The 27,850-nt window shown below is 47.3% G+C and overlaps 1 protein-coding gene across 1 annotated transcript; it reads left to right on the top strand.

The window, feature by feature from the left end:
• Positions 1–816: 816 nt before the first annotated feature.
• Positions 817–27,562, top strand: LOC118212387 (GDNF family receptor alpha-2-like). The gene is made up of 8 exons (XM_035390204.1): positions 817–1,867; positions 5,288–5,602; positions 13,539–13,622; positions 19,632–20,019; positions 21,883–21,992; positions 23,672–23,812; positions 24,475–24,680; positions 26,913–27,562. The coding sequence occupies exons 1-8, from the start codon at positions 1,828–1,830 to the stop codon at positions 27,066–27,068; spliced, it is 1,440 nt and encodes a 479-aa protein (XP_035246095.1). The 5' UTR covers positions 817–1,827; the 3' UTR covers positions 27,069–27,562.
• Positions 27,563–27,850: the final 288 nt, after the last annotated feature.

Here is a 27,850-nt window from a genome sequence, read left to right as displayed (position 1 = left end):
CGCAGGGCTTGTGTCTCGAGGTGCAAACTTAAGAGGAGTGACACGAGTTATAAGCGATTTGGTTCCTCCACAGATTTAAACGAATCGGTTAAGCAGCTCGAGTGAATCCAAAATCGTCTCCAATTCTGAACAGAGCGCATTGCCTCGAAGCGACACGTGTTGTCCACGCCAGCACTGCTGCGCCAACCAGTCACTTTGTCTGTTGTCAGGGCGGCATAATAAATCCAGTCCCGGAGCCACAACTGAGCTGGCACTCTAGTAGGGTAGAGTAAGCTAATGTTTACCCTATAGCGTCACGTCTGTTTGACGCTTATCGAACAGGGTCAGGCTGAATGTTGTATCTAAATTTAGCCTTTAAAGTTGCGTGAACTCTACTTATGGCTGCCGACTGCCAACTAAATTACCTCGGCAGTCGAAGTGAAAACGACACCCTTTGATGAGAATTGGGTGGCACGATGCTGTCCAAAAATGATGACGCTGTGCATAAAGATAAAAGTTCTCTGATCTCGTACGATTTACTAACCTCTTCTGAAATCCAGTAATTTGTTCAGTCCACGTTTGAAAGCATAGCCTACTAGCCTGAGGATAGAAGTAGAGCACAGTAACTTGGCTACGAATTACGACCAGAAAACGCAACCAAAAGCTTTGCGCCCTTGACATTTTGTGGCAGCATTACGCTTTTGACACTTTGATCGAAAACAAAGGATGTTAGATTGTTTACTGAAAGCCTCATTCTCAGCGCGTGCTTGTGCTCCCCCGCTCCCTTCTCAAAGTCCGCTGTTATTAGAGTTATTCCGCTGATGACGAAATGCAGCAACGGTAAATTGGTGTAAAGCAGCGCACTTATTGCACGTTAACGATGCTTTGGTCACTGCGCCCTGGGTGATGCATGCTATTCGTTAATATGAAGATGAATACCGTTTTATTGCGTTCGCTCTGACGTAGGCATCTGAGCTAAGGCGATTGAGACGGCAATTTTAGCCCACGAAGGGAAAAAGGCAGTCGCTCCACTTTGCGGGGGAAAACTGGGGACAGATTTCTCTTCCCCTCCAATGTGATTACAGCTTTAACAAGTCAATGGAGAAAACGTAATTACTCAATGGGAACGTTCTCCCTGAGCGTTTTTAGGATACGCACAACACGGGAATGACATCGCGGGACAGCGACTGGCATGGGATTAATCTCATTTGCTAACCTTGTTTTCCTCGCGCATTTTACAATTTCATCCAGAAACGTGTGCGTCACCATTATCCTTTGTACATCTGGCAGTAAAATGGATCATCTGCTTTACTATAGCTTCCCAGTTTTTTCCCCCGCACCTGTTTCTGGGCCAGTTAGATCTTATTTCTCTGGCTAAACCGCAGAAGAGGAAAAATCATGGACTTTCGTCTTTGGTAGTTGACGCTCGGCTTTGCTTCGTTTGCCCCACCACTTAAAAGTTAGTGTGGGTCTGGATCTAGGGTTGTAGACGGACGGGATCTCTACCTAAAGAATACGGGTTTTTTTAAATGTCGTTTTGGATACCTGCATTAACACGCGCAGAGGAAATGTGGGGTATATCCTGTGTTCTGTAACTTTGATCTTGGAACTTGCCACCTATTGCTCACGACAGCGAGGTTTTCACAAATTGTGGATTATAGCAAGCCTGTTGCCTTTGGCAACTATTGAAAAAAATGCAAGGGTATTCCGGCGTTCACGCGGACGGAACCTCGTCGGAGTGCTAGTCGAACAGCGAAGAAAATTAAATATTTATGAACCAGTGAGAGTTTGGGAAAAGGGCGTAGTTTTTTTGCTGCTCCGTCACCAGGGGTTCCTGTCGGATATATCATGATTTTTTGGCATATTTTCAGCGTCCTTATTTTATTAGGTGAGTGAGGCGACATGAATAATACCCATCTACAAATCCCTTGTTGTTAAAATATTAAACAAAAGAAAATATGATATTGTAATATCTATTTGGAAATATTTTATATTGAGTTCTGCGTAATTTGAAACTATTCGAGTGCGCAGGAAAATGGACTGTCATTTTATTGCTAGCAGGGTCCATGGGAATCGCAAATTTACCCATTCACTCTTGCTTTAAAACCGAATATTGAACGGGTCCGTTTCACTCCTCACTTGTACAGTGTGAAGATACTGTACTGGGTTCTGTATGAACGAAATTCAGATGTCGGAGGAAATGGCAAGACGTTGAATAAGGATCGGTGCGAGGAGTAAAGGCAGATTTAATTATTTAGACTTGGTAATCTAAAACATTTAAGCGTTGTGTTCTAAGAAGCTACAACAATACATAATTTGTTGCGCTTGAAATACGGGGTCTTTGCTCGACAGTGCGCAATGAGGACACGCCAAGCCTTAAATGCTTTGGACAGACCGTGGGGTATAAATTCACAAACTGGCTGGCCGCGCGCGCGCACGCACACGCACAGGAAACGAAAACATACATAAAAATCAGGTGGAAGCCATACGCAACTGCGTAGGCGAATATACCCACAACAAACATGTTCAGTCAACATTAAACTAGTCTCAAACCCGCACTGAAACGTATGTGTCATGTCCTTGCATGTATTACGATAAAAATTAAAACACCAGAGGACGCAGATGATCTAATTGACACTTTTACTGTTCTGAGTTGCAGTTAACACGTTCTCCGACCCAAGTTTTAACCGCGTTATGGCACATTCAGAAATCGTTTTTAGCCTGTAGATGGCGCTTTCGCTTATCTGATTGACTCAATGTTTCAGGGAAAATACGGGTTCTGCAATCCTGTGAAATGAAGAGAAAGTGTCAAGGACTAGCTACAATATGTAATGTATTCATTACTAAGTAATTATTAACCGCGCTGCCATTTCTCCTTTGACACAAAGCTAGACATTTCACGGACAGCGTCCTTTTTGGCGCCCTTCTGGATTACTCGCTGATTGCTTTCAGAGGGACAGCGAACAGGTGGCTTATTGTGTGGACTTAGAATCAACAAGCAGGACCAAAAAAAGGGAAAAAAGCCGAGAATATTCTTCTCGCGAACATGAGGTTTAATTAACACCCGCCTGAAGGCTTAACAGAGTAAACTCGCAATCTTTGTTCCTCTTGGAACATCGGTCTTAAGCTTTGTACTGTATCATCTTTCGGATTTAGAACTACGCTCAGTATAAGGGCACTTACTTGTTTTGAACACCATTAGTAAGATAATTCACGAATAAACATAAGAAACATGTCAATAAACATATGCAAACCGATAGATGATATGGGTTATGTCTGTCCTTATCACAGCCTGCATGCAACATCGTTGCAGGCTTGATCCTCTCGTCTACACTGAGTGAATTGTCAATGATTTGGCAGCAAGTTGGTGGAATGAAAAACCACTTATTGGCTTTAAAGTTACGAAGGTGCATAGACACACACACACACACACACACACACACACACACACACACACACACACACACACACACACATATATATATATATATATATATATAGTGCCATCCATGATGTTTCACACAAATACATAAGTGCAGATAGTCAGCTTTAATTGAAGGGTATTTTTAAAATACATTTTGATTTAACCATGGAGAAATTACTGCACTTTTTTCTGCATAGCCCCCCTTACCCCTCCACATTTCAGGGAACTATAATGTCATAATGTTTGGGACAACTGGCTTCACAGGTGTTTGTGATGAGTCAGGTGTGTTCTCAATTGATTCCTTAGTGCAAGTATAAGAGAGGTTTTGGTATCTAGCGTTGATAATAGGCTTGTGATTGCCCATGGGATCCGTTATTGGCGTTTTTCAACATGAAGACCAGAGTTGTGCCAATGGAAGTCAAGGAAGCCATTATGAGGCTGAGAAATAAGAAAAGAAACAGTCAGAGACATTGGCCAATTCCCAATTTTTAGCCTTACCAAGACAAACTGTTTTAAAACATCATTGAGAAGAGGAGCACTGGTGAGCTCAGTAATTGGTCTGGCAGGCCAAGGAAGGTCTGGAAGGACCTTTGTAGTAGATGACCAAATAATTTTCACCATAATGAAGGACAGCCCCTAGACACCTGTCCAACAGACCAGAAACACTCTTCAGGAGGCAGGCATGGATGTGTCAGTGACTACTGTCTGCAGAAGACTTCACAAACAGAACCACAGAAGCTACACTGCAAGATACAAACCAATTGTTAGCCACAAAAACAGGATGGCCAGGTTACAGTTTGGTAAGAAGTTCATGAAAGAGCCTGAAGAGTTCTGGAAAAAAGGTCTTGGTGACCGATGAGACCAAGATTCACTTGTATCAAGAGCAAAGTGTGGAGGCCAAAAGTAACTGCCCAAGACCCTAAGCACCCCCCACTCCCTATCTATGAAACGTGATGCTGGGGGAGTTATGGTTTGGGTGCGTACAGCTGCCCCACATACTGGCTCATTGATGATGTAATTGCTCAGAGCAGCAGCAGAATGAATTATGGAGTGTGCAGAAGTATCTTATCCGCTCAGGTTCAACCAGAAGCCTCCAAACTCATTGGACAGTGTTTTATACTACAGTAAGACAATGATCCCAGACACACATGCTAAAGCAACAAAGGAGTTTTTCAAAGTCAAACACTGGAAAATGATGACTGACTAAGTTAATCACCCAATCTCAATCCAATTGAACTTGTGTTTCTCATGCTAAAGAGAGAACCTAAGGCAACTAGCCCCCAAAACATGCAGGACTGCTGCAAGCGGTCATTTCATGCAAAGGATAAGGATATACTGTAATGCAAAGTACTAAACATGGCTACTTTTATTTACACAACATTAATATGTCCCAATCATTATGGTGCCTAGAAATGGAGGGACTACTGTATGTATAAAAGGTGCTGTAATTTCTACATTGTGAAAACAAAGTGTATAAAAAAATGAAAAATACCCTGAAATAAATCTGCACTCTAACACTTTAACCACATGTGAATTGTTCGATTACAAGTCTAAAATTGTGGATTACAGTGCCAAATCAAGAAAAAATACCACCTTCATTGTCACATGAACTCTGATAAGTTCATGAAAAGTGCATTTTACTCTGGTAAAATAAGTTTGATCCCATCTGGATGCATAAACTCGGTCAGAGTTGAATTAACACTTAAAGTTTTACTGTGCTGAAGACAGAATAATGAGCCAAGAAGGGCTGAATAGTGCATTTTCACAAAGTAAATTATACCAACTTTCCATCCACTACTCAGCACATAATGAATAATGAATGAGGTTTTTTTAAAGAATACCTTGTGAACTAAAACTCCCCTCTTTGCCTGCCCTAATTCCCAGGGAAGGGGGTCCCATCCTGGGCCCGCTCCCCCTCCCTCTCGAGCATGGGGACGCAGGGCTGGAGGGCGCCTGTGGACTGCGTGAAGGCCAGCGACCTGTGTAACCAGAGCCCCCGCTGCAGCTCCCGCTACCGCATCATGCGCCAGTGCCTGGTGGGCAAGGAGAGGGCGGCCATGCTGGCCAACCGCGACTGCCAGGCGGCGCTGGAGGTGCTGCAGGACAGCCCCCTGTACGACTGCCGCTGCCGGAGGGGCATGAAGAAGGAGCTGCAGTGCCTGCAGAACTACTGGAGCATTCATCTGGGCCTGGCCGAAGGTAAGGGTGGAAGTGTTCACCTGGGGCTGGGTGAAGGTAGGGTGGAGATGTTCACCTGGGGCTGGCTGAAGGTAGAGTGGAGATGTTCACCTGGGGCTGGCTGAAGGTAGGGGGGGAGATGTTCACCTAGTGCTGAAGGTAGGGTGGAGATGTTCACCTGGGACTGAAGGTAGGGGTGGAGATGTTCACCTGGGACTGGCTGAAGGTAGAGTGGAGATGTTCACCTGGGGCTGGCTGAAGGTAGGGGGGGAAATGTTCACCTGAGACTGGCTGAAGGTAGGGTGGAGATGTTCACCTGGGCTGAAGGTAGGGTGGAGATGTTCACCTGAGACTGGCTGAAGGTAGGGTGGAGATGTTCACCTGGGGCTGGCGGTAGGGTGGAGATGTTCACCTGGGGCTGAAGGTAGGGGTGGAGATGTTCACCTGGGGCTGGCGGTAGGGTGGAGATGTTCACCTGGGGCTGGCTGAAGGGAAGGGTGGAGATGTTCACCTGGGGCTGAAGGATTAGAAATGAGGTGGAAATATTTTTAATCAGTGCAGTGTACATAACCTGGCACTGCTTTAGTTTTATGTGTCCAGTGTGTCAGCACATTTGCATGCTCACAACAATTTTTTAGAATAAAAAATGCAATGCTTGCTTTGATATTGTTATTCAGGACTATTTAACGAAAAATGTTGATTGAACCTGGCCCGAGAGTCTGAGAGTTCTCTAGTCTGGTGGTGCTGAACTTGTATGCCACTCTAGACCATCTAACGACAGTGTGTTTCCACACATCTGTAAAATAACTTGTGACAAAACCCAGAAAATTCTTGTGCCTTTCTCGAGCTGAGCTCATCTTATCAGTGACGGATGCCTTCTACACCTCACAACCCTTTTCGTGCCGTTCTGTTCTCAACTGTAATTAACAGCAGGAATGCACCATTAACTGAGTTTTTTCAGTCACCCCATGCTGGGATGCCAGGTGTTCTTACATCTGGAGCTGGTCCTGTAAAGTCAACAGAGGGAATACAGGGACTCTTCCACTTGCTGTAAACAAAATGGCGTTCTTCAGGCCGTCTGGGTAGTGTAGAGGTATAAGCACTCGCCTACCACCGCAGAGACCCGGGTTCAATCCCCGGCAGCGGTACTTCTGGCTTGGTCAGACGTTCCTACGGATACAATTGGCAGTGTTCGCGGGTGGGAAGCCGGTGAGGGTATGAGTCCTGATCGCTGCATTAGCGACTCCTACTGGTTGGTCAGGGTGCCTGTTCAGCAGTCTGGGGGAGATAGCGTGAACCTCCGCACGCGTTACGCTCTCCCAGTGCATCTCCTCGCTGTCAGGTGAAAAAAGAAGCGGCTGGCGACTCCACATGTAACGGAGGAGGCATGTGGTAGTCTACACCCTCCCCAGTCCGACTGAGGATAGCGCATCGACCAGGACCGGTATTCATACGTAACGGAATATATTCCGGGTATAACGACTAAATTGGGGAGAAAATGGGAGAAAAATGGCAACAAAAAAAAACACGTTCTTCGGCTTGCCTCCGGAGGCCTACATCCCCCATCACCTGCCATGTTCTGAGCTGTCTGAATGTTTGTAGGGATGTTGTTACACATGTATTTTCCATAGCAAAAGAGAGCAATAAATCCCAAGACATCAACCTTCATGACTGGCATTACCGCTCTAATAGTCCCTGTAGACAGACGTTACCGTCCTATTAGTCCCTCCAGACAGATGTTATTCAACTCTGGATTCCCTTCAATGCAATAAAATAAAAAATTTGTTTGCTTTTGAATCGCTGCCAGGAATTGCATTACGGTCACGGCGGCTAGGAGAATGGCGGCCCCAGCGGGAGGGATGCGTCAGAGCAGGAAGTGAGGCGTGTGTGGGGGGGGGGGGGGGGGGGGGGTGAGCACCTCGGCCAGATTCCCGGCGTCCATTAGCCCAGATTCATTTCAGCTTCGGGACGCATTAGCACCGCGAGCGGGACTTTCCACATAGCCGATCGCAACGGGCCGCACAACGCTCCCCCTGCTCCGGACGTCAGCTCCCATCAGCCACGGCCGAGCGGGCAGCCGCCTCGCAAACTCACTGTCGGAAACGTCGGAAATGCGATGTTATGGAAATGTGATCACTCGCTGGAACGCGTACACACACACGCACACACACACACACACACACGCGCAGATACGCTATTAAATCACCGCGGATACGCATCTACCCGTGTCATTCTGAGAAAAACGGATGTGCATTCCTGCAGTTCATCTGGCTCCCCTTGAAGCAGACGGAATGAGAAACTTCTCCTCTGGCCACGATCTCAGCATGCGGATTCACGTCCCCCCCCCCCCCCCCCCAACCCCCCCACCCCCCCACTCCCCCACTCCCCAATCCCATGGCTCATCGGCTGCAGTCAGCCGAGGAGTCTCTGCCAGTGTGCATCTGGGCCGCAACCAACACAATCCCGTCTGTGCTGCCCTTTTCCCCAATCCCGTGAGTGCTGCCTTCACTTCCATTTTACTGAAAATGATAATGACCCAAGTTTGACTGAGCTCATAACTGAGTAAACAGTAGCCCAGCCTGGATTTTGGATCACTTCACATCTGGGTGCTCTTATTGCTATATGGAAAGAATAGGCTGCTGCTCCTGGACACCCGGATACTCGCTTGCTTATTATTCTTATCCCCTTTAACACATGAGAGGATGGCAGACGTCTGCAGGAAAGGCCATTGAAGTTGCAGCAGCAACTCGGCGGCAATGTTGATCTGTTGATGAACCTTATGCAGAAAGCAAAACACGAGAGAGTGTGCATGAGAGAGAGTGAGAGAGAGAGAGAGGGCAATGGAATCATTTTGAATGAAATTAAAGTATATTTTTGGACTACTGTCAAACAGTGTGAGTTGGGGAAATTGAAAAGCAGAGAGGTAGCTCTCCGGTCTCTCCCTCGAGAGCAGGTTACGCGACGCTGGCGGAGTCGAATCCCGTCTCCCTAACGGAAGCTTTCTTTGCGGTTTGGCTCCGAGGGTTAGCTTCCGTTCAGCACTAGCGGCTGTGGGATGGGCCCCCAGGCACCCCCCCCCCCCCACATGCGCACTAAAGCTGCGGTTAGGGCACTGCCGCTCACAACCGCGAACACCGCCATAATCGCCGCTCCCGTCGAGAGCTTCCCGCCATCTAACCACACAGAGCGCCACGGCTGAAATGACCCCGCTGGCTCAGCGAATGAGTCCTGAACATTAAAGCCAATGAGCGGTGTAAACTCAACGCTCTAAATTATAACTGAACAAACAGAGAGCGCGCGTCCGGGCGAGCGGTGATCTACCGTGCCCAGTGCTGCAGGCTGGCAGACACACCAGCTGGCAGGGCGTCAGGCTTTTCACAAAATCTAATCGAACGCTGATCTGAGAAACTAAACGGAGAGATTTAAAGTGAAGAGGAAGGCTTCAGTTTCCAGTGATGAAGACAGGGAATTACCGTATCCAAGTCTACTTCCGTTACTTAAAATTTAATCAATTAATTATTTTAATTTAAAATAATTTTAAAAAAATACAATTAATAAAATTATGACAGTATTTTGTTGTTCATTTTGGCATAACGCTGTAGTAATCCACTGAATGCTCACTGAACCAGTCAAGGTTAAGAAGACTCACCTTAGCCGAGGGTACCACCGGCTGAGTGGCAGTTGGGATTCAAACCCGTGTTCCTTGGCTCACGCGCCCGGCTCCCCAGCTGGGCTCCAGGCCTGCACAATGGGCCGTCTGTCCCGAGCCGGCGCAGCCATCGCGCGACGCAGCGTTCTCGCGGCTTCGCCTCGCGCCGAAGGGAATTGCTGTTCGCCCCGTCATGCACGGCTGTCCTCCCCCCCCCCCCCCCCAAGAAGACATGGCTAAAGAGGACCGGAAAGGAGCGTTCCGCGGAAAAAAGAAAAAACAATCGGCTGCGGTCTCAAATCACCGGGCGCGATTTATTATCGCTTTAACGGAATAATCATACGAGGGGCGGCCGTCCGGACGGGATCGAGCGCGGCAGGCGCGATGGATGCGCGGCCTTCACAGAAGCTTATTATGCGCTGTCAGGTGATATGAATGGGCGCAATTTAAAATGTAATAAAAAATAAGAAAAAGCAAACCGAAACCCGCCGCTGTTCTCCGCGAGCGAAAATGTCATTTGTTTCGCCGTGACATTATCCCCGCTCGGAGGAGTGCTCGCTCTTACGTGGAGAATAAAATACACACGCGCGCACGCACACACACACATGCACAGACAGACACACGTGTATGCATTTACAGAAAGAGAGTTGGATATCAGGCTGCACTTTGGGGCTAATCGCCGGCTCTTGAAAACCGCTGAGCGCAGAACTCGCCAACAAATGTCTGAATGAAATAAACCTGCTCTTTGTAGAATGTGCTGAGAGAATGGAGGCTGAAAGTGAGCCTGCAGCACCCAAAGGAAGTACAGCTTTGGTGATGGGATCCCTGTGGTGTGAAAGCCTGCAGAAATTACCACCCAGCCCAGGGAGCGGGCCTCCGTAACAGGCCAGACCGGGCGATGCTTGGGCTGATTACAATCAGCCTCAGCTTGCCACGGCTCCAGGTCCCAGTCGCCAGTCGCCACCTGTTTCCTGGTGTCGGTTCTCTCTCGTGTTCTGTGGGTTTCCCTGTGTTTCGTGTCTCGTGCCGATTAATTGTTGCAGTAATTGGATCATTGGCATCGCATTCCTCACGTCTGCTTGTTGCCTGCAATTGTCTGCATGTGTTTGCTGTGTATTGTTGAAGTTCTTGGTTTTTCTCAGTTCTGTGTTCGGTCTACGGGTCTCTACATGTCAGTCCTAGCTGCTAGCCACCCCATGTCTAGTTCTGTATCTTAGCCTCCCTTGTTGCCTTGTGTGTTGTTTTGTTCTTGCTTGTTGAAAGTCTCAGTAAAGATTTATTATTTAACTTACCTCTGCCTCTATGTGTGATCTCTGCACCTGAGTCCTGAATCCTCTCTGTGAGCCCCAGCACACTTGTGCATGCCTGTAGGTGGGGCTACAATTAAGCTCACCTGTGCATGCCTGAAGATAGGTCTGCAATCACTGTAGTATAATGGGTAAGGAACTGATCTTTTAACCTAAAGGTCACAGGTTTGATTCCCCCTTGCCTTACTGCCACTGAATCAGTTTAAGTGACATGTGACAGGGCCGTGGAAGAAGAAAGATGTTTATTTTAATGATTCCTCCTAAAAGATGTATTATTAAACTTACCTCTGCCTCTGCTGTGTGATTTCTGCACCTGGGTCCTAAATCAGGCTCAGCTGTGCTTGCTTATAGGTAGGGCTGCAATGAGGCTCACCTGTGCTTGCCTATAGGTGTAAGGAACTGATCTTTTTACCTAAAGGTCACAGGTTCAATTCCCGGGTTGGACACTGCCATTGTACCCTTCAGCACCTAATAATAAACAATGTCATACTGGCACTGAATCAGTTTAAGTGACATGTGACAGGGCCGTGGAAGAAGAAAGATCTTTATTTTAACGATTCCACCCCCAAAAAAGCTGGGAACTGTGACTGAAATTGAGATTCCTTGTCTTCACACAGAATCACATTTGGCATGTCAGTTGACACCTGATGTCAAGTCAAGTGATATCACAGCACGCCAGCATGCTTTTAGTGCCAGCTCAACAAGAAAGGCACTCAGGAATCATTCTGCTACACAGTTCTTCAGGTTCTAGAATAGCAATTGCTAGAAAGGTTCCATTATTATAAGTCTATGTTAAAAAATTAGTGCAATCTTTCTTCTCATTCGAGGGTTTTTGTATTGAAAGGCATATATCTGTTTCTGGTGGAACATGTCATCTTAGATGTGTCTTGGTTATGACATAATTTGTCACACCCTTTAATAATATTTACTTAATAAATGTGGATTCATGATCTGAATTATACAGTATTTATTATGGAATTTATGAATTTTTATAACCTACTTATTGACAGTTTATTCACTCTTTATGGATTGTACCTTTATGCACATTGCCAAAATATGTTCACACTGTTATCCACCTGGGAGTTATCTGAGGTGAGGTAGATGAAATACGTGACTCAATGTGGTAAAGGGGGTGTGGGGAGGGGGGGGCATCACACAGCTCTCAGCTGTACAGAATGCTGAAAAACATTGTCAGATGTGATTTTGGTCAAAACTGAGATAAGTGCAGATTTGGAATCTTGAAGTAGTCACCTATCGTTCAGCTACCGTTCCCTTAAATGTCACAACGTACAAATATGAAAAAACAAGTGGAAAATATAAAGTCTGCACAAGCCTAGTCAGTTTGGCTGCCGTTCAGCCATGTATTCTTCCCTGGTGGAAAAAGCAGTAGCTACACAAATGACACGCAAATGAGGTGGTGACGATGCATTTATCTCCTGATATTTGAAAAATTACTTCCTGATATTTGAAAACTTCTGCGATGAAGAGACCAAAAACCTACAGTGCTTATGTCCAACTCTCAATACCGTCTTGACGTTCTCCTACCCCATTTACCGCTCAACCAGGAAGCCATTCATTCATATTGCATAGTTACCATTTCTCAACTAATGAAAAACAAAAAATGTCAAAAAACGTATTTGCTGTCACGTGTATACTATGAGGCCTCTTTAAGTGGATGAGCAAAACAAAAACACCATTGGTTTATTATATTACATTACAGGCATTTAGCAGACGCTCTTATCCAGAGCGACTTACACAACACAAAACAAGCGACTTATTACCCTGATGGAAACCAAAGCTGAACATTAAGGCAATGTTGTCTCAAATTCTTTCGGTGGGTCGGATCAGAGGAGGAAGCAGAAACAGGATGTGAGAAGCGTTCATTTGGAATCTCCGGTTTGCGGGGGTGTAAATTATGTCTTCATTTCGGCCTGCGTCAATAAGGAAGAGAAGCCAGAGGACTGGAACCCCTGTGGTATATCAGCGTCGTATAAAGTGCTCTCAGAAAGCCCTTCTGTGAATGTCTACACAGCGGTAAGAGTCTCGCTGTGAGGCAGGAGTGCGGTGTGCAAAACTCTACCTCCTGTCGTGAGTCTTTTCTCCTGGACAGCCTTTCAGCGGCTGCGGGGTCAAGGGGGTCACGAAGCATTAATGCCCTTTGTTATCCTGTGGAAGCTTTACAGACCGCAAGCCTGGTAGAAAGAGCCTGTACTGTGGGGGCAGACACAGACGTACAGACATATAGAAATGGTGAGGTTGATGAAGAATAACGGACAGACGTGGGAAAGTGCAGAAAATTAACCGGTTACCTGTCTGTACAGTAATCTGTTTGTATCCCCTGTGTGTCTGGCTAGAACAGTGATGGTGTGGAAACTGGGCAGGACAGAGCAGTGAGCGCACATGTTTATTTGTACACACACACACACACGCACACACACACACACACACACACACACACACACAACATGCAGGTAGTGGGGGGGGGGGAGAAATATAAAAAGACCTGGGTGTGGACTAAATGTGACTCTTCCTCTTATTCAGTGAATAACATCCCAGCATGCATAGGGTCGTGTGTGAAAATGTGGGACAGGGCTGGCTGCTGGCCTTTGATTATGGCTAGCCTGTCTGCATGAGGTGCGTTTGGGGGAAACTTCAGTGACCAGGACCACTCAAACTGCTGATGCGTTGTGAGAAATTGCTCCAGCGTGGAAAGACAGCACACAAAGAGGCAAAATGCAGGCAAAAGCTGGGACTGCCATGTCTGCACGTCAATGTGACACGCAAGGCCAAAGCAGGCGAGCAACTGACGGATCAATAGACTGCAAATTTCCTCCGGGGTGAGAGCAGCCTTTACCGTAAGAAACAGCAGCGTTCCAGCACCATTAGAAGTGACTTCACATTAGTGCTTTGTCAATTGCAAAATATGTGTATTTTATTTGAATGTGTTGGGGTTGCCGGCCAACGTCGAGTACGCTTTTCTGTCTTTTTTGTCTCTCTGCAGAAGAAGAGTTTTACGAAACCTCCCCCTACGAGCCCGTGACCGCCCGGCACTCGGACGTGTTCCGGCTGGCCTCCATCATCTCAGGTAAGGCCCGCGCCTGCACGATGTGTGACGGGCCACCTGGTCGGCTCTCAGGATTCGTCCGTTACTCCGGCGGGTTCGTGAAGCCTTGACGCAGACCGCGAAAGTTAGAGACATGACAGATTTGGACGGGACTAAAATAACAGAGATGCCCCCCCCATAAAGCTTATCTCATCAGAATAGGGCTTGAAGCCTCGAGCCAAGTTTCAGAGTGAAGTAGAGTCCCAGTCGAGGTTGGAGAGTGACGTAGAGTCCCAGTCGAGGTTGGAGAGTGATGTAGAGTCCCAGTCGAGGTTGGAGAGTGACGTAGAGTCCCAGTCGAGGTTGAAGAGTGACGTAGAGTCCCAGTCGAGGGTTGGAGAGTGACATAGAGACACAGTCAGGGTTGGAGAGTGACGTAGAGTCCCAGTCGGGGTTGGAGAGTGACATAGAGTCACAGTCGGGGTTGGAGAGTGACATAGAGTCACAGTCAGGTTTGGAGAGTGACATGGAGTCACAGTCAGGGTTTGGAGAGTGACATAGAGTCACAGTCAGGGTTGGAGAGTTAGGTACTGACAGAGTCAGAGCTGGAGAGGAGGAACAGTGTTTGGGGCAGGGGGGTTTGGGTGGGAAGGGGGGGGGGGGTGCAGAAATAGCACAGCAGGTATTGAAAAAGATATTTCAGAACAATTTTCCACCTGTCAGGATTTAGCACCACCCACCGCTTGACGGACGGGAATTTTTGGTAATATGTCTGAGGCTGTCATAATCCCGTACACCTTCATTTGTGCTTTCAGTTCATGCCGAACGTCTGCATACGGGCGGGCTTCAGAAATTAGACGCGTCTGAGAACGAGGGAAAGTTGCGTGAAGAACTTTGGGGGACGACTGCGGTCGCTGATATCAGGAGCTGCGGAGTGTGAAACCGGAATATTCCGTGTTTCAAATCCTCGTGTGCAGCAGTGTGCTTATCTTTATTTGACTGTTGACGGCGTTTCTTTTCTCGCTGCTTTTTCTGTTGCCTCTGAAGGGGGGAAAAATAAATAAATAAACAAACCCGAGCGCAAAAGGCTGCTGTCACAGCTCGCGAGCCAAGTTCTGCATCAACACAGACTGGAGTGAGAGCGCTCGGCTGTCCCTCGTGGAGCCTCCATTGCACTCCTCTGCGTTTATTTTAGGGGGGGGGGGGGGGACTGGGGGGGGGTCTGTGTTCACGAGGAACACACGCAAGGCAGTGTCTGTTCGGAGCACGGCACATGACGCATGACGCGCTCAGATCTAACACAGATTCACTGGATGGTCGTTTTAACACTAGAAGTTCTGCTGGTGCCGCTTTTGAAGACGGACGCATTCAAAATTTGACGCGTCTTATGAACATCCCCTTACAAGGTATGAGGGAGGATAGGAGCAGTCCCAACGGACGTTCCAACTGCCAGCAAGCGGTGTCTTTTACCCCGCAGCTGCAAGACCCATCACATGGCTCGTTTCACTGGCTAGCCAGCCATTACCCGTGAAATATTCTAGAAACGGGAAGTTCCTCTTTACGTTTCCTGCCTCGCTGTGTAGACGAGTATCCTAACGGGTAAATAATATGAAAGATGATTTGATTTCAGAGTTTGATCGGTTTTAATGATGTTTATCTTTTTAGCGCGTGAGTTCTAGCTGAGCGCAGAACGAATGCCTCCGTTAGCTAGTTCTTCAGAGGCGTAATGAGTGCGGTCGCACTCCTCTGACTGTGAGAAAACCGTCCCGCCTCAGAATGATCTGTCTGCGAAATAGCGGCGCGGTACCTGCACACGTGGCAGACGTGTTTGCTTTTCACACTCAGGCGCAGGTTAGCAGGTTATACAGAAATAACAGTTGCCAGAGTTCATCGAACATAAGCATAGAAAGCATGCTATGACTGCTACATAAAGCTTTAAAGCTGTTTTACTTGTTGATACACAGTGGTTTAGCATGCAATACGATGGGTTATATAAACACAGAATCCAACCAACAGTGCCCCACTATGTTAGCTCTTTGTTTAGAAAGATGTGATTGGTAGCGGAGAGAGTTGTTTTCGGTGAGTGGAATAGCCCACGGCATGGTATGGAACCCTGACTGCTGGTGGAGGTCTGCCCTCCCCCTGCCTGGGGGGTGTTGGTTTGCAGGGACACACTTCAGCGCAACGCAAGAGTGACTTCCTGGCTGGTTTGGTGCCTCGTCATCACAGTGTCCTGGCAGATAGCCACCTGCTGCACACACCTGATTCTGCTAATCAACCACTAGAGTCTCTGCTGAGCACCTTGATTAGTAGAATCAGGTGTGCGCACCCACACTCGCCCTATCTGGATAAGACTGGGGACCCCAGCTTTAAAACACGAAAAGCACCTAATTAATAAAAAATGAACAGCCTGTTAAAGTCCTGGGATTGCGGTTGAGGTCGGGAATGAAAGCCAGCGTACACATTGGGTCCCCCAGGACCGAGTTTGAGAGCCACTACTTCAGAGAATACGATCTGGAGACGTAGCCTGGAGGAAAAAGAGAGCGGAAAAAAAAAAAACGAAAAGGAGCTTCGCAGAATGAAGCCTTAAGGGCCGGCGGAGTCGTACCCCATCAGTCACCAAGCGCTGGAGATGGCGGTAACGACAATGGCGGTATTGATCGAAAGCCACCCGGGAGCAGCGGTTATCGTTCGTAAAAAAAGAATCTGGGAGATGAGGCTGAAGTAATTCCAGTTAAAATAAATCTTGTGCGTTAAAACCCTTTTTTTTTGTATACTCGGGGTATTATTCTTAATTATGGCGGCCATTTCATTGAATGAAAAAATAAATATGTTCTTATGCAGTATATCAGCAGTTAGGGGGCTGTTGTGCTGCTGAAGCACTGTGTATTAATATGAGGCGAATCGCAGCTGGACCCCTTAAACTGCAGCTGTCTGTTGCCTCCCAGCCATGGTTCCCTAATATTCCAACATCCAATATCCCAGCCCCCACTGTCCCAGTGCCCCAATATCCTGGTTCCCTAATATTCCAGCACCCAATATCCCAGCCCTCAGTATCTCAGTGCCCCAATATCTTGATTCCCTAATATCCCAGTCAATCAGTATCCTGGTTTCCTAATATTCCACCACCCCAATATCACAGCTCCCAATACCCCTGTGCCCCAGTATCCTGGTTCCCTAATATCCCTGTCCCTCAGCATCCTGGTTTCCTAATATTCCAGCACCTCAATACCCCAGCTCCCAATACCCCAGTGCCCCAGTTTCCTGGTTCCCTACTACTCAGGTACCCTGAAGTCCCAGCTCCTAACTTCCCAGTGCTCCAATATTCCATTGTCCTAATATACCAGTGCCCCAGTTTCCTAGTTCCCAGTAACCCACTTTCTAAATATCCCGGCACCCAAATATTCAATTTCCCCAGTATCTCAGTGTCTCTGTGTGTAATTATCCCACTACTCCGATAAGAGCTGTAGAGGGCTGGGGCTGGCCAGCTGTGAGGATGTGGGTGAGGTGGCGAGACACCCATGCAGAGAGCTATCACAGCACTGCTTGCCACTTTACCCTAAGACAGCAGTCTGCTCCAGGAACATATGCCTGCAAACAGCCGTGCCACCACCTGTCTGATTCTCTTTGTTCAAGTGTGTCAGAGAGAGAGAGAGAGAGAGAGATGGAGAGAGAGAAAGAGAGAGAAAGAGAGAGAGAGAGAGAGAGAGAGAGAGAGAGAGAGAAAGAGAGAGACAGAGAAGGATCCTTACGGAACATGCATGGTCATACACTGGGAAATAAAATGTAATCTACAAAATAATACATTATATACGGATGGACTCCACGTATATTTTGCAATACATGTTCATATATTGTTTGCAATATATGAAATAATATATTTGTATATGTGGTGAATGCATCTTTAGTGCAGTGGTCAGCATGGTGTCCACTCCTGCTGCTGAGCCAGGTTCAAGACTCGCTAGATCCCTGTCGTTGCAAATAGAACCATATATGGTATACATTTGTATATTTAAAATTAATATATTTGACAATATATTAGAATAAATACATTTCGTTCATATTGTTTTTTACAATATATGGAAAACAGAAATCTCTTATATTTTTCAGTATGTTGATAATACATTTTTCTATATATTTTATAATATAACACTACAATATATTATATATATATATTATTTCCCATACATGTGAAAATATATATGTTTTGCGTAAGGAGAGTGAGAGAGAAGGGAAGGACCGAGGCTCTGTGTCAGGGCGATGAGGAGCTACTCCTGATGCAGTGCTAATTGGCTGCAGTGGGCACAGACAGGGATATGAATCAGCTCTGGCAAGCAGGAGGAGGCCCAGGGCCTTTGTGCTTGTTTCCCCTGAATGACCGCATCCTTGTGTGTATGTATTTCATAGAGTAATGGGAAAAGCCTCGGCAGGCTGCTATAAGGGTGTGGGAAAAATGCTCCATAACAAGCTTGCACAGGCTAGATCATACCAGACCCCATACACACTCACAACACTCCCCTAACACTGACAAATCACCCCGTCACCATTGGAATCGGGCCAAGAGCTTTGCAATTTGGTGATAGTGATGACCGCTCATGAAGACAACAGATAAAATAAAAAAATCTCTTGTGCACGCTGCTGGATCCTGAAAGCTACTGATGGCAGGCTTCAGCCTCTGCTGTGTCTGTAGCCAACTGGGCGTGTGGCCGGGTGTGGCACGGCTGTGCTGCTGGGAGCAGTGTCACCTCACAGAAAGGAGACACAGAGTTCGAATCCCTACCTCAAGCCTTTCCCGGCCACAAGCCTGTCTGTGTGTAGTCGGCATGTTCTCCCCATGTCTGTATGTGTTTCCTCCTGGTACTCTAAAAATTGAGAGTCTCAAATTGTCCTTGCAGTGAATGTTGTGTGGATCCTTTGATGGATTTGGGACCAGTCCAGGGTGTATTCCTGTCTTTCATCCAATGTCTGCTGGGATAGGCTAGATGGGTTTTTTATCCTTTCTTAATGATACGGAGCTGTCTGTCCTTATTGGATGCACATTGTGCTTGTGTTTTAGATGTCTGTTTATTTTTAAAGACAATTTAGGGAAAATAAAAAGGGGACTTGACCTACATGACAATTAGAACATACTGTCCATATCCTGCTCATAAAAACGATTGATTTAAAATCATAATATAAACACAAGCAGTTTTAGTTTAGTCTCATTTGATTAAAGTGAATAGAAATGAATAAAAACATGTGTAGAATACAATTTTTTAGTAGAAAAGCATATTTTCAGATGTCTCAATATGCCTGGTTTATGTTTGATTTCTTCATTTCGATTATTTGTCTTCTAAAATAATAAGATATTCATTTAATGAGATGTTTATTTTTCTCTTCATATGGGCTATGATATGTATAATGCAGTAACTAAAAGTCCCTTTGCAAACGAGAGCTAGATTCCCTCCTTTAAGTGCTTTAAAGGAGCGAGCTCTGCTGCGTCTTTTTAAAACAGTATTAATGAAATCGACCTGATTAATAATGGATGGCGCTTAAATATTTAATATCAAGAGAAAATAAGTTGACTGCCGTCATATGATGACGGAGGCCTGTAAAGGTTAGAAATCTGTCAGCCAATGGCTGGATGAAAAGCCTCTGCCGCTTTCTGAACCCTCTGGGTTCCTGGTTTTGAGTTTTTCCACGATCGTCAGTTTGGGACGCGAAACCCGCGCCGCCATCGTTGCGCCGCGTAGGTGCGGTCGGATCGAATCGATCATTCGGCGGGAACGCTCATCCTGCTGAATTTTTAATCGGGCTACTTAAACCTGCGCAAAGCCGTGGTTGAGGTGGAACCGGGAGCTCTCGTTGCATTAATCACAAGCAGCCTTTTGACAAGCGCTGAGCGAGCATTAACAGTTGCGAGGCGGGCAGTGATGTGCGTTCCCACGGAACGTTTGTGTCTGCGTTTGTACACGGCCTTGTAATTTCACAGCTCTTGTATGTGCAGTGCTGTGTGTTTTTAGCAGCAATGGCTAGCTAATGTTTTTTACACACACCTCCCCTGTGCGGTAGGTATGGACCCAGGGAAGGGGGGTCACTGCTCGGACACGGGCCGGCCCTGCAACCCCTGCCTGGACGCGGCCAAGGCCTGCAACCTGAACGACACCTGCAAGAAGCAGCGCTCGTCCTACATCGCCACCTGCAACCGGGGCGCGCCCCTGCAGGCCGCCGCCGCGCCCGCCGAGCCCTGCAGCCGCAAGCGCTGCCACAAGGCGCTGCGGCAGTTCTTCGACCGCGTGCCCGCCGAGTTCAGCTACCGGCTGCTCTTCTGCTCCTGCCGCGACCAGGCCTGCGCCGAGCGCCGCCGCCAGACCATCGTGCCGTCCTGCGCCTTCGAGGACCGGGCCCGGCCCAGCTGCCTGGAGCTGCGGCGCTCCTGCCGCTCCGACCCGCTCTGCAGGTACCGCCGTTCTGTCCCGCTCTGCAGGTACTGCGGGAGCACAGAGAGGGCAGCCAAGGGTTAAACACAGGGACCAGTAAACACTGAGAGCAGCGCAGGGCCCAGTAAACACTGAGAGAAGCACAGAGCCCAGTAAACACTGAGAGAAGCACAGGGCCCAGTAAACTGAGAGAAGCACAGGTTAAACACAGAGCCCAGTAAACACTGAGAGAAGCACAGAGCCCAGTAAACACTGAGAGAAGCACAGGGCCCAGTAAACACTGAGAGAAGCACAGGACCCAGTAAACACTGAAAGAAGCACAGGGCCCAGTAAACACTGAGAGAAGCACAGAGCCCAGTAAACACTGAGAGAAGCACAGGGCCCAGTAAACACTGAGAGAAGCACAGGACCCAGTAAACACTGAGAGCAGCACAGGGCCTAGTAAACACTGAGAGAAGCACAGGACCCAGTAAACACTGAGAGAAGCACAGTGCCCAGTAAACACTGAGAGAAGCACAGGACCCAGTAAACACTGAGAGAAGCACAGGGCCCCATAAACACTGAGAGAAGTACAGAGCCCCATAAACACTGAGAGAAACACAGGGCCCCATAAACACTGAGAGAAGCACGGAGCCCAGTAAACACTGAGAGAAGCACAGGTTAAACACAGAGCCCAGTAAACACTGAGAGAAGCACAGGACCCAGTAAACACTGAGAGAAGCACAGGTTAAACACAGAGCCCAGTAAACACTGAGAGAAGCACGGAGCCCAGTAAACACTGAGAGAAGCACAGGACCCAGTAAACACTGAGAGAAGCGCGGAGCCCAGTAAACACTGAGAGAAGCACAGGACCCAGTAAACACTGAGAGAAGCACAGAGCCCAGTAAACACTGAGAGAAGCACAGAGCCCAGTAAACACTGAGAGAAGCACAGGGCCTAGTAAACACTGAGAGAAGCACGGAGCCCAGAAAACACTGAGAGAAGCACAGGACCCAGTAAACACTGAGAGAAGCACAGGTTAAACACAGAGCCCAGTAAACACTGAGAGAAGCACACAGCCCAGTAAACACTGAGAGAAGCACAGGACCCAGTAAACACTGAGAGAAGCACGGAGCCCAGTAAACACTGAGAGAAGCACAGGACCCAGTAAAGACTGAGAGAAGCACAGAGCCCAGTAAACACTGAGAGAAGCACAGAGCCCAGTAAACACTGAGAGAAGCACAGGTTAAACACAGGGCCTAGTACAAGTAGAGTATGTTTCTAGAGTGTGTACAGGTAGAGTGTGTTTATACAGTGTGTACAGGTAGAGTGTGTTTATGCGGTGCACTCTCAGGTCAGAACAGTGCATAAGCCCTGCCCCCCGTGATTTTAATCGCCCCTGGCAGTGCCGGAGATTAGCGACGCAAAGGTCAGCCAGACGGAGCTCAGCTCTGCAGATGTTTCACTGCGCTCTGAGGACCAGCTCCAGCACGCAGGGCAGGTCATGTGATCTTCATGTGCTGTTTATAAGCTGTTTATTTGTGCTTTTCTGTGCCCCTTCTCTCATTCTTTCATTATTCCGCCTTTTTAAGAGCTGTTGTTTTTGTCAAAGCATACGCTGCCCAATGTCCATGCCGGTTTAAGGTGAATAATTGTTGGTGTAGTATGTGGTGTGAAAAGCTCTTGCTGTTGTCGAGGGATACTGTGATGTCGTAGAGGCCCAGGTCGCTGTGACTCCTGGCCCCAGTCAGAGATTTTTTTAATTTAAATTTGAAGTCTGGTAGAGGCTCTTTGTTTGTGTTTGGCATCAGTCCAGGGTTTGAGGCGCTTCGATCGGAAGAGCCTAGGGTGCGTCAGTGTCCCCTGTGTTATTTTATTTTCTTCTTTTTTATGTGTATTTTCAGGTCCAGGCTTGCAGATTTCCACATGAACTGTCAGTCCACGCCCTACTCCATCACCAGCTGTCCCAATGACAACTACCAGGCCTGTCTGATGTCCTACGTCGGGCTCATAGGCATGTTGATTGCTTCTGTCTGAGCGGCTTGGAATGTTGTCTTTTTGTTTTCTCCAGCAGACAAGTTGACATTTGTTCAAATACGAGCAGCTGACTGCGTGTAAACACGTTTGATCGGGGGACCGATTTGATTTGCATTTTAAAAGGGTGCAAGTGAGGGAGAAGCCCTTTGCCAGATACTTAAGTTCCGAGCTCCGGCACCGTCTGCCTTCGAGCAAAGACTTAACATCAGGAAGCGTTTTTGGCAGAATTAAGTAGAACTCACGCAAACTTGAGTCAAACTCCACAAATCCTCTTCCCCGCTATCTCCTTTATGACAGGGCTCCAAAATGGCCGTCCTTAAATCACACAACGTTCAACACGTCCTTTCAATCTCCGTTTAAATTTAAGCCTCACTGCCGTTTCAATATGTCAGTCGTCTGACATTTCCGTTTTTACGTCAGTTGTTTAATCGTCCGTTTTAACCGGTTTAAATTGTAATTCGAAACAAATCCTCACCTGCCGTGGGTAGTCTTTGAAATATTTTTTTTTTAAAAACAACCTGAAACCATTCGTGAGCCTCTCTGTGTGTGATGTCATTCACTGAAGGAGGATATGGCAGCAGCTCTATCGGTATTGGTCAGAAGAGGCCGCTATGGCAACCGATAATGATTTCTCTATTTGAACGTCTCGTACGTCATCCTTGTGTGTGGCTGTGGCTGGAAACTAGATATAGCCACAACAGCATAATTAAAATGGTCTATAATTGGTTAAAATAAACTATATTGGTGCTAATTTTACTATTATATACTGATACACTTAAACATCGGTTATCGGATATCCGCCGATATTTCAATATTGTGCGTTCCCTAGAAACGACCCTTCAGTGAAGCCACAGATTCTTCAGCCTCCTGAGACCCAGCACAAAACAAGTTTAAGGCTTTTTTTGATATAATAAAATTGTCTTGGTTGAGAAAAAGCAATGCAGTGAAAACATTTTCAAAAATATTATTTATTTTTATTGAATGTCCCTTGCAGTGTAGCTTTCAGTGTAGTAGAATATTTGGTTTTTGAGATTGTCCCTTACAGGGACATTATTTTCCAATGCCTCAAGATATCGTATTACCATCATACCGCCCAACCCTAGCAGCCACACTTGCCCTAAAGATAACTATTTTTTTCACTGGAATACTGTTTACGTACATATTGAGGTTTGAGTTTTTGGTCAATTTTTTATGAAGTCTTTTACACTAGTATTATAATTCCTTTTTTATTTAAAACGTGGACATTTGAATTTTGCACAAAGGTGCACGTAAGTGATAGCTATGTATTTATTTACTTCCAATGTTTGAATGCTGCTATTTAAATGACCGAGAGATAGAAATTTCAATGTTAGCAACACGGAGCTGGTCATCTGCTTGGTCTAGAGCCCTGTTACTCAAATCACGGCCCCAGAGGTCCGAGCGCTGCTGGGTTTCCACCTTCCCTTTACCTGGGAGTCAGGTGTGAATGCGGTCTGGCCAATCGGTAGCACTAACTGTTCAGTTAATTAGCTGGGGGAAATGAAAACCAGGGACGGATTTGTATTTGAGGTCCAGATTTGAGTATCCATGGTCTAGAAAATCTGTGGTACGGGAGAGAGCTTCCCTCATTAATGACCCCCTCCAAATGTCACACCCTCCCCTCCCCCCCCCCCCCAGGATCAGAGGTGACCCCCAACTACATGGACGCCAGCTTCAGTAACATCACCATCACGCTGTGGTGCACCTGCAAGGGCAGCGGGAATCACGAGGAGGAGTGCGAGGCCTTCCTCCGGGACTTCAGAGACAACGCCTGCCTGAGTGAGAGCGAATACTGCCTCCTGCAGGCCAGCGCCGCTCACTACACGCTGCGGTGCTGTTTCAGTATCAGCGAATTCAGCACCGTTCACCCCCAGCAATGAGATGCAGTTTGTGATCTCATAGCACGTGCGCACGCTTGTCCCATGCATATTAAGAGCTTTACCTCGTAATGATGACATCAATATTATGTGACATTTTACACACGATTGGGTGCAGCCCATTACTTTGTATTCCCCTGTGTTTTTCCGCTACATTTTTCCTCAGCGCGTGGTTTGCATTATGGTAGACAGGGGAGAAGGGGTTATGGGACATTGAGGTTTCAGTCAGCTGAAGAGGGAAGTTGCAGGTTGTAGAGAAAATCTATTTTTGTTTTAGTTTTAACATGAATAATTATATGTAATTTTATGTACAGATGCATCCATACTATATAAAAGACAGCCTGCCCTTTAAACCGACATGCTTCCTAATCACAGAAAACAATCAAAGAATAATCATGAATAATTTAAAAAGGCATGTTTTCAGTGGACCTGATCAAGCTGATAAGTTGCCTGTGGAAGGTGCTGGGCTAACCGGGCTAGCCACTGGGCTAGCCGCATGGACCACAGACGCTGTAAGGCTGCTTTGGCGACTGGTCCCCTATGCAACCCCTTCCTTTCCCACAGGAAATGCCATCCAGGCTTTCGGTTACGGGCCGGACGTCCTGCCCAAAGCCTCGTCTCTCCCGGCGAGGCCGACGGCGAGTGCGGGCCTGGCTCCGGCGAGCACCGGCAAGCCTCCCGGCAACCCGCCCGGCAACCATCCCGGCAACGCCAACGAGGTCAGCCTCAGCAGCGACCCCTGCGTCTTCTCCACGTGTGCCAACCTGAAGGTACCCCTGCCCGTTTAATTTAAACAAATTCACCGTTATCCAGCTGTCTGTGCTGCATTCCCGTTTTATTTGGTGTAAATAAACCACCAAGTTGTGTTGGAAAATAAGAAAAGGTTTTTCACTGAGTATTCCTGAGTATCCAATTCTTTTTTAGTTTTGCGTGATACAGGTGTGTCTGTGTATGTGTGTGTGTGTGTTGCTCATTTAACTAGCTCACAATGTTAATTTGAAATGTTAATACTCTGTTTGGTAGGATTTTTAAAAAAACATCTCAATGCAAGCCCTAAGGACAGTGTTCGGTTAGAGGAAGCCAAAGCAAAAAGCCTTTAACCTGCAGCTACGGCTAAACAAAGACTTTGTCTGTTTCATTTCCTCACAAAAATGTCCGACGGTGGGTTTCTTGTTTTTTCTTTTTTGTTTTGTCAGAAGAGAAAAAGGTTGTTTAATGCACTGGTAATGCCCTTGACATTCACAGAAGAAAAAAAAACTCAGTATTGCATTTAGCGCAGCACAGAGCGTGAGCGTTAATTTGTATTCGTTGGAGACGGTTTGAAAGCGGTCGCCGTGCCTCCTGGGCCTGCCCGCCCCGCGCCGGCGGCAGAAAGGGTTGGAGCGGAGTGGCGCTTCGCCAGGGCGCGACGCGCCGCGCGGCGATCCTACGCGGAGATAACGGGCGAGAGCCAGCCCGACCGCCGTCACCGTGCATTTTAAACGTGGTCGCGCCCCCCCCCGGCGGCGCGGTACCCTTGAGCGAGGCCCCGGGGGTCCGGGAAGCGAAGGACAGATAAACGGGCCTCTTTTTTTGTCTCCGGTGATTTATGCGGGAGGGCGGGCGAAAGCGCGGTCGCTCCGACGGGCACGCGTGCGCCGATAAGGTGATGAGGAATGAAAGGGGCTCAGCCGCGTATCGCGCCGAATCCCCCCCCCCGCCCTCGCCCCGCCCCGCCCCTCGCCCCACCGCTGCGTTCTCAGAGCGCACAATTAACTGTCAGCTCGCTGCTCTCCCTCGCCGCGCGCGAGAATGATTTAAATCTCTGTGTGTCGTCCCCCCTGAATCGCTTTCAGGTTTATCTACCACTGATGTTCATCGCGGTGTCCTTTGATTAACCTGCGACTGGTGTTAGGAAGACTTTGACGTTCTCGAAAAGAATGGCTTCCTTCGCTGTGATACTGTAGTCTGTAGCCGGTTCACCTGATTTAATTATGTCAGTTAACTATCTGTGTCTGTTGATGAACTCACGAACATTCATACTCATACATACAAAATTATGAATGCACATGAATGTATTGTCCATGCACACACATGCACATTCATGCCTGCATGTGCACACACATAACACACATATGTGCATGCATATCGATGGTGTAGTCAGTAATTAATTTTAGGGGTACAGGGTAACTGTGTACAGTTGGCCCCTACCCAGTCACAAAAGCACACAAAATATGCTGACTCCTGTCCATGAAGGCATTGCATTAGATTTATGTTTTAAAATCATATTTACCAAATAAGTAAAGGAAGTAAAGAAAATTTTCCTGCCTCACAAAACCAAGCCTAGCTGTATAGACTTTATGCAGAACATGTCCAGTAACTCCTCAAGTGTCAGCTTCAATATCTCTGCCAATATTTTTAAGCCCTCAGTCATTTTAAAAACCCAACTTCCCCTTAAGCATGTTAAGACTTGAAGAAGTTGTGTGCAAGTTGAGGGCTGTGGTGACAGGAAGCACTGAAAAAGCCTGATGGTTTTAGAACACTTGGGAAGAATTCTTCATTGCAAGGCGTTTCATTGGAAGTTGGGGGGGTGGAGGAGGGTGGGGGTGCACAGTGATTCAAACCAGACCTGGGTCAAATACGTTTTTGTTTTGGATTCAAATACTTTTCTACACTTTACTGATATTGTCTGGTGTATTGGAACCAATGAAATACTCTCAAAAAGTGCAAACCCCGCCTTCTGGTCATATTGGCAGGCTCAATTACGCCAGGCAAGATCAACAGAGCACAGAAAACCATTTGAATCCAAAACAATTACGTATTTGGGCCAGGTCTGGTTCAAACCTTAACCCATAGCCCCCCCTCGCCCCCGCAGTCTTAACTGTATCATTGGAACATACACACATATACACACATGTGGAGAGCACCTGTGCTGCAGTAGCTGATTCAGGCTTGAAGAATGGGAGGGGGGGGGCGGTTCTGACAGGTGTCTCTCTCTCTCTCTCTCTCTCTCTCTCCTGAAGAGTGACCAGGGAGGCCATGTCGAGAGCCCCTTCGAGTCCCGGGACTCCTCTAAGATGGAGGCCGAGGAGCGGGAGCGGTCCTCCGGAGTTCACCTCAGCAGCGTCCAGGCGGGGCTGGTGCACCTGTCCCTCCTGTGGGTCAGGCTGGCTCTGTGAGGCCTGCTGTCCCACTGACGTACGGACAAGCGGTGAACAAAAACTTATTTAAATTTTTAGAAACTCCCTGCGCAGTGGACTCCTGGAGCTGGAATACCGCTATTGGTTCTCCAACCCCCTCTCTTCGGCAATAATAAAGACAGTTATTGTATAACTGCAGCCGCAAAGACAAAACATGGAGGAACATATCAAGATGGAGGTACGGATCTCTATCTGCAATGGCGAGAGAAAAAGAGAATGTCAGAAAGATGGTGGAGGAGGGGAGGTGATGCACACAAAGTGTTCCAGATTACTGGAGGTGGACAGCAAGGGATCTTCATGGCTGTTGGTCCAACTGCCAATCATACCTTTGGTTGAGGAAGAACCCTCCAGTCACTCTGATTCTCCATCAGGGCTAGCAGGGAACAGGAAATGGCACGGGACACAGGAAATGACACGGAGGACACAGATAGTGGCCACACGGAGCAACACTGTTCCCTGGACACCCCCCCCCCCCCCCCAAAAAAAGAGGTTTATCTGCTCGTGTTCAATTCTGCAGAGAACATTACTGCCATTTTTATTGTATTTTAGGAGCAAATCTTTATTCCGTTGGGCCTGTGTATGATATGAACAATTTCAGGTGAACACTGAGTGACAATTCTTTAATAAAAAAAAATAAAAAAAATTGGATCAGGAAAGAAAGGAAATCCATTTCAAACTATAAACAGACTAAATTCACACAGGGGCGGTGTTCCCTCTCGACAAGGTGAAGGAAATGGTGAAGGACCCCCACAGTTAGCAGC

The sequence above is a fragment of the Anguilla anguilla genome, chromosome 14, assembly GCF_013347855.1.
Source record: "Anguilla anguilla isolate fAngAng1 chromosome 14, fAngAng1.pri, whole genome shotgun sequence".
Taxonomy (NCBI): domain Eukaryota; kingdom Metazoa; phylum Chordata; class Actinopteri; order Anguilliformes; family Anguillidae; genus Anguilla; species Anguilla anguilla.
Note: the sequence above shows the minus strand (reverse complement) of the source record. Positions and strands in the feature narration are given on the sequence as shown.

Excerpts from the sequence above, each read along its gene's own strand:
- LOC118212387 (XM_035390204.1), top strand. The coding sequence starts at position 1,828 with ATGATTTTTTGGCATATTTTCAGCGTCCTTATTTTATTAG. Across the intron at positions 21,993-23,671 it reads GTCCTACGTCGGGCTCATAG|GATCAGAGGTGACCCCCAAC; the intron begins GCATGTTGATTG and ends CCCCCCCCCCAG. Across the intron at positions 24,681-26,912 it reads CCACGTGTGCCAACCTGAAG|AGTGACCAGGGAGGCCATGT; the intron begins GTACCCCTGCCC and ends TCTCTCCTGAAG.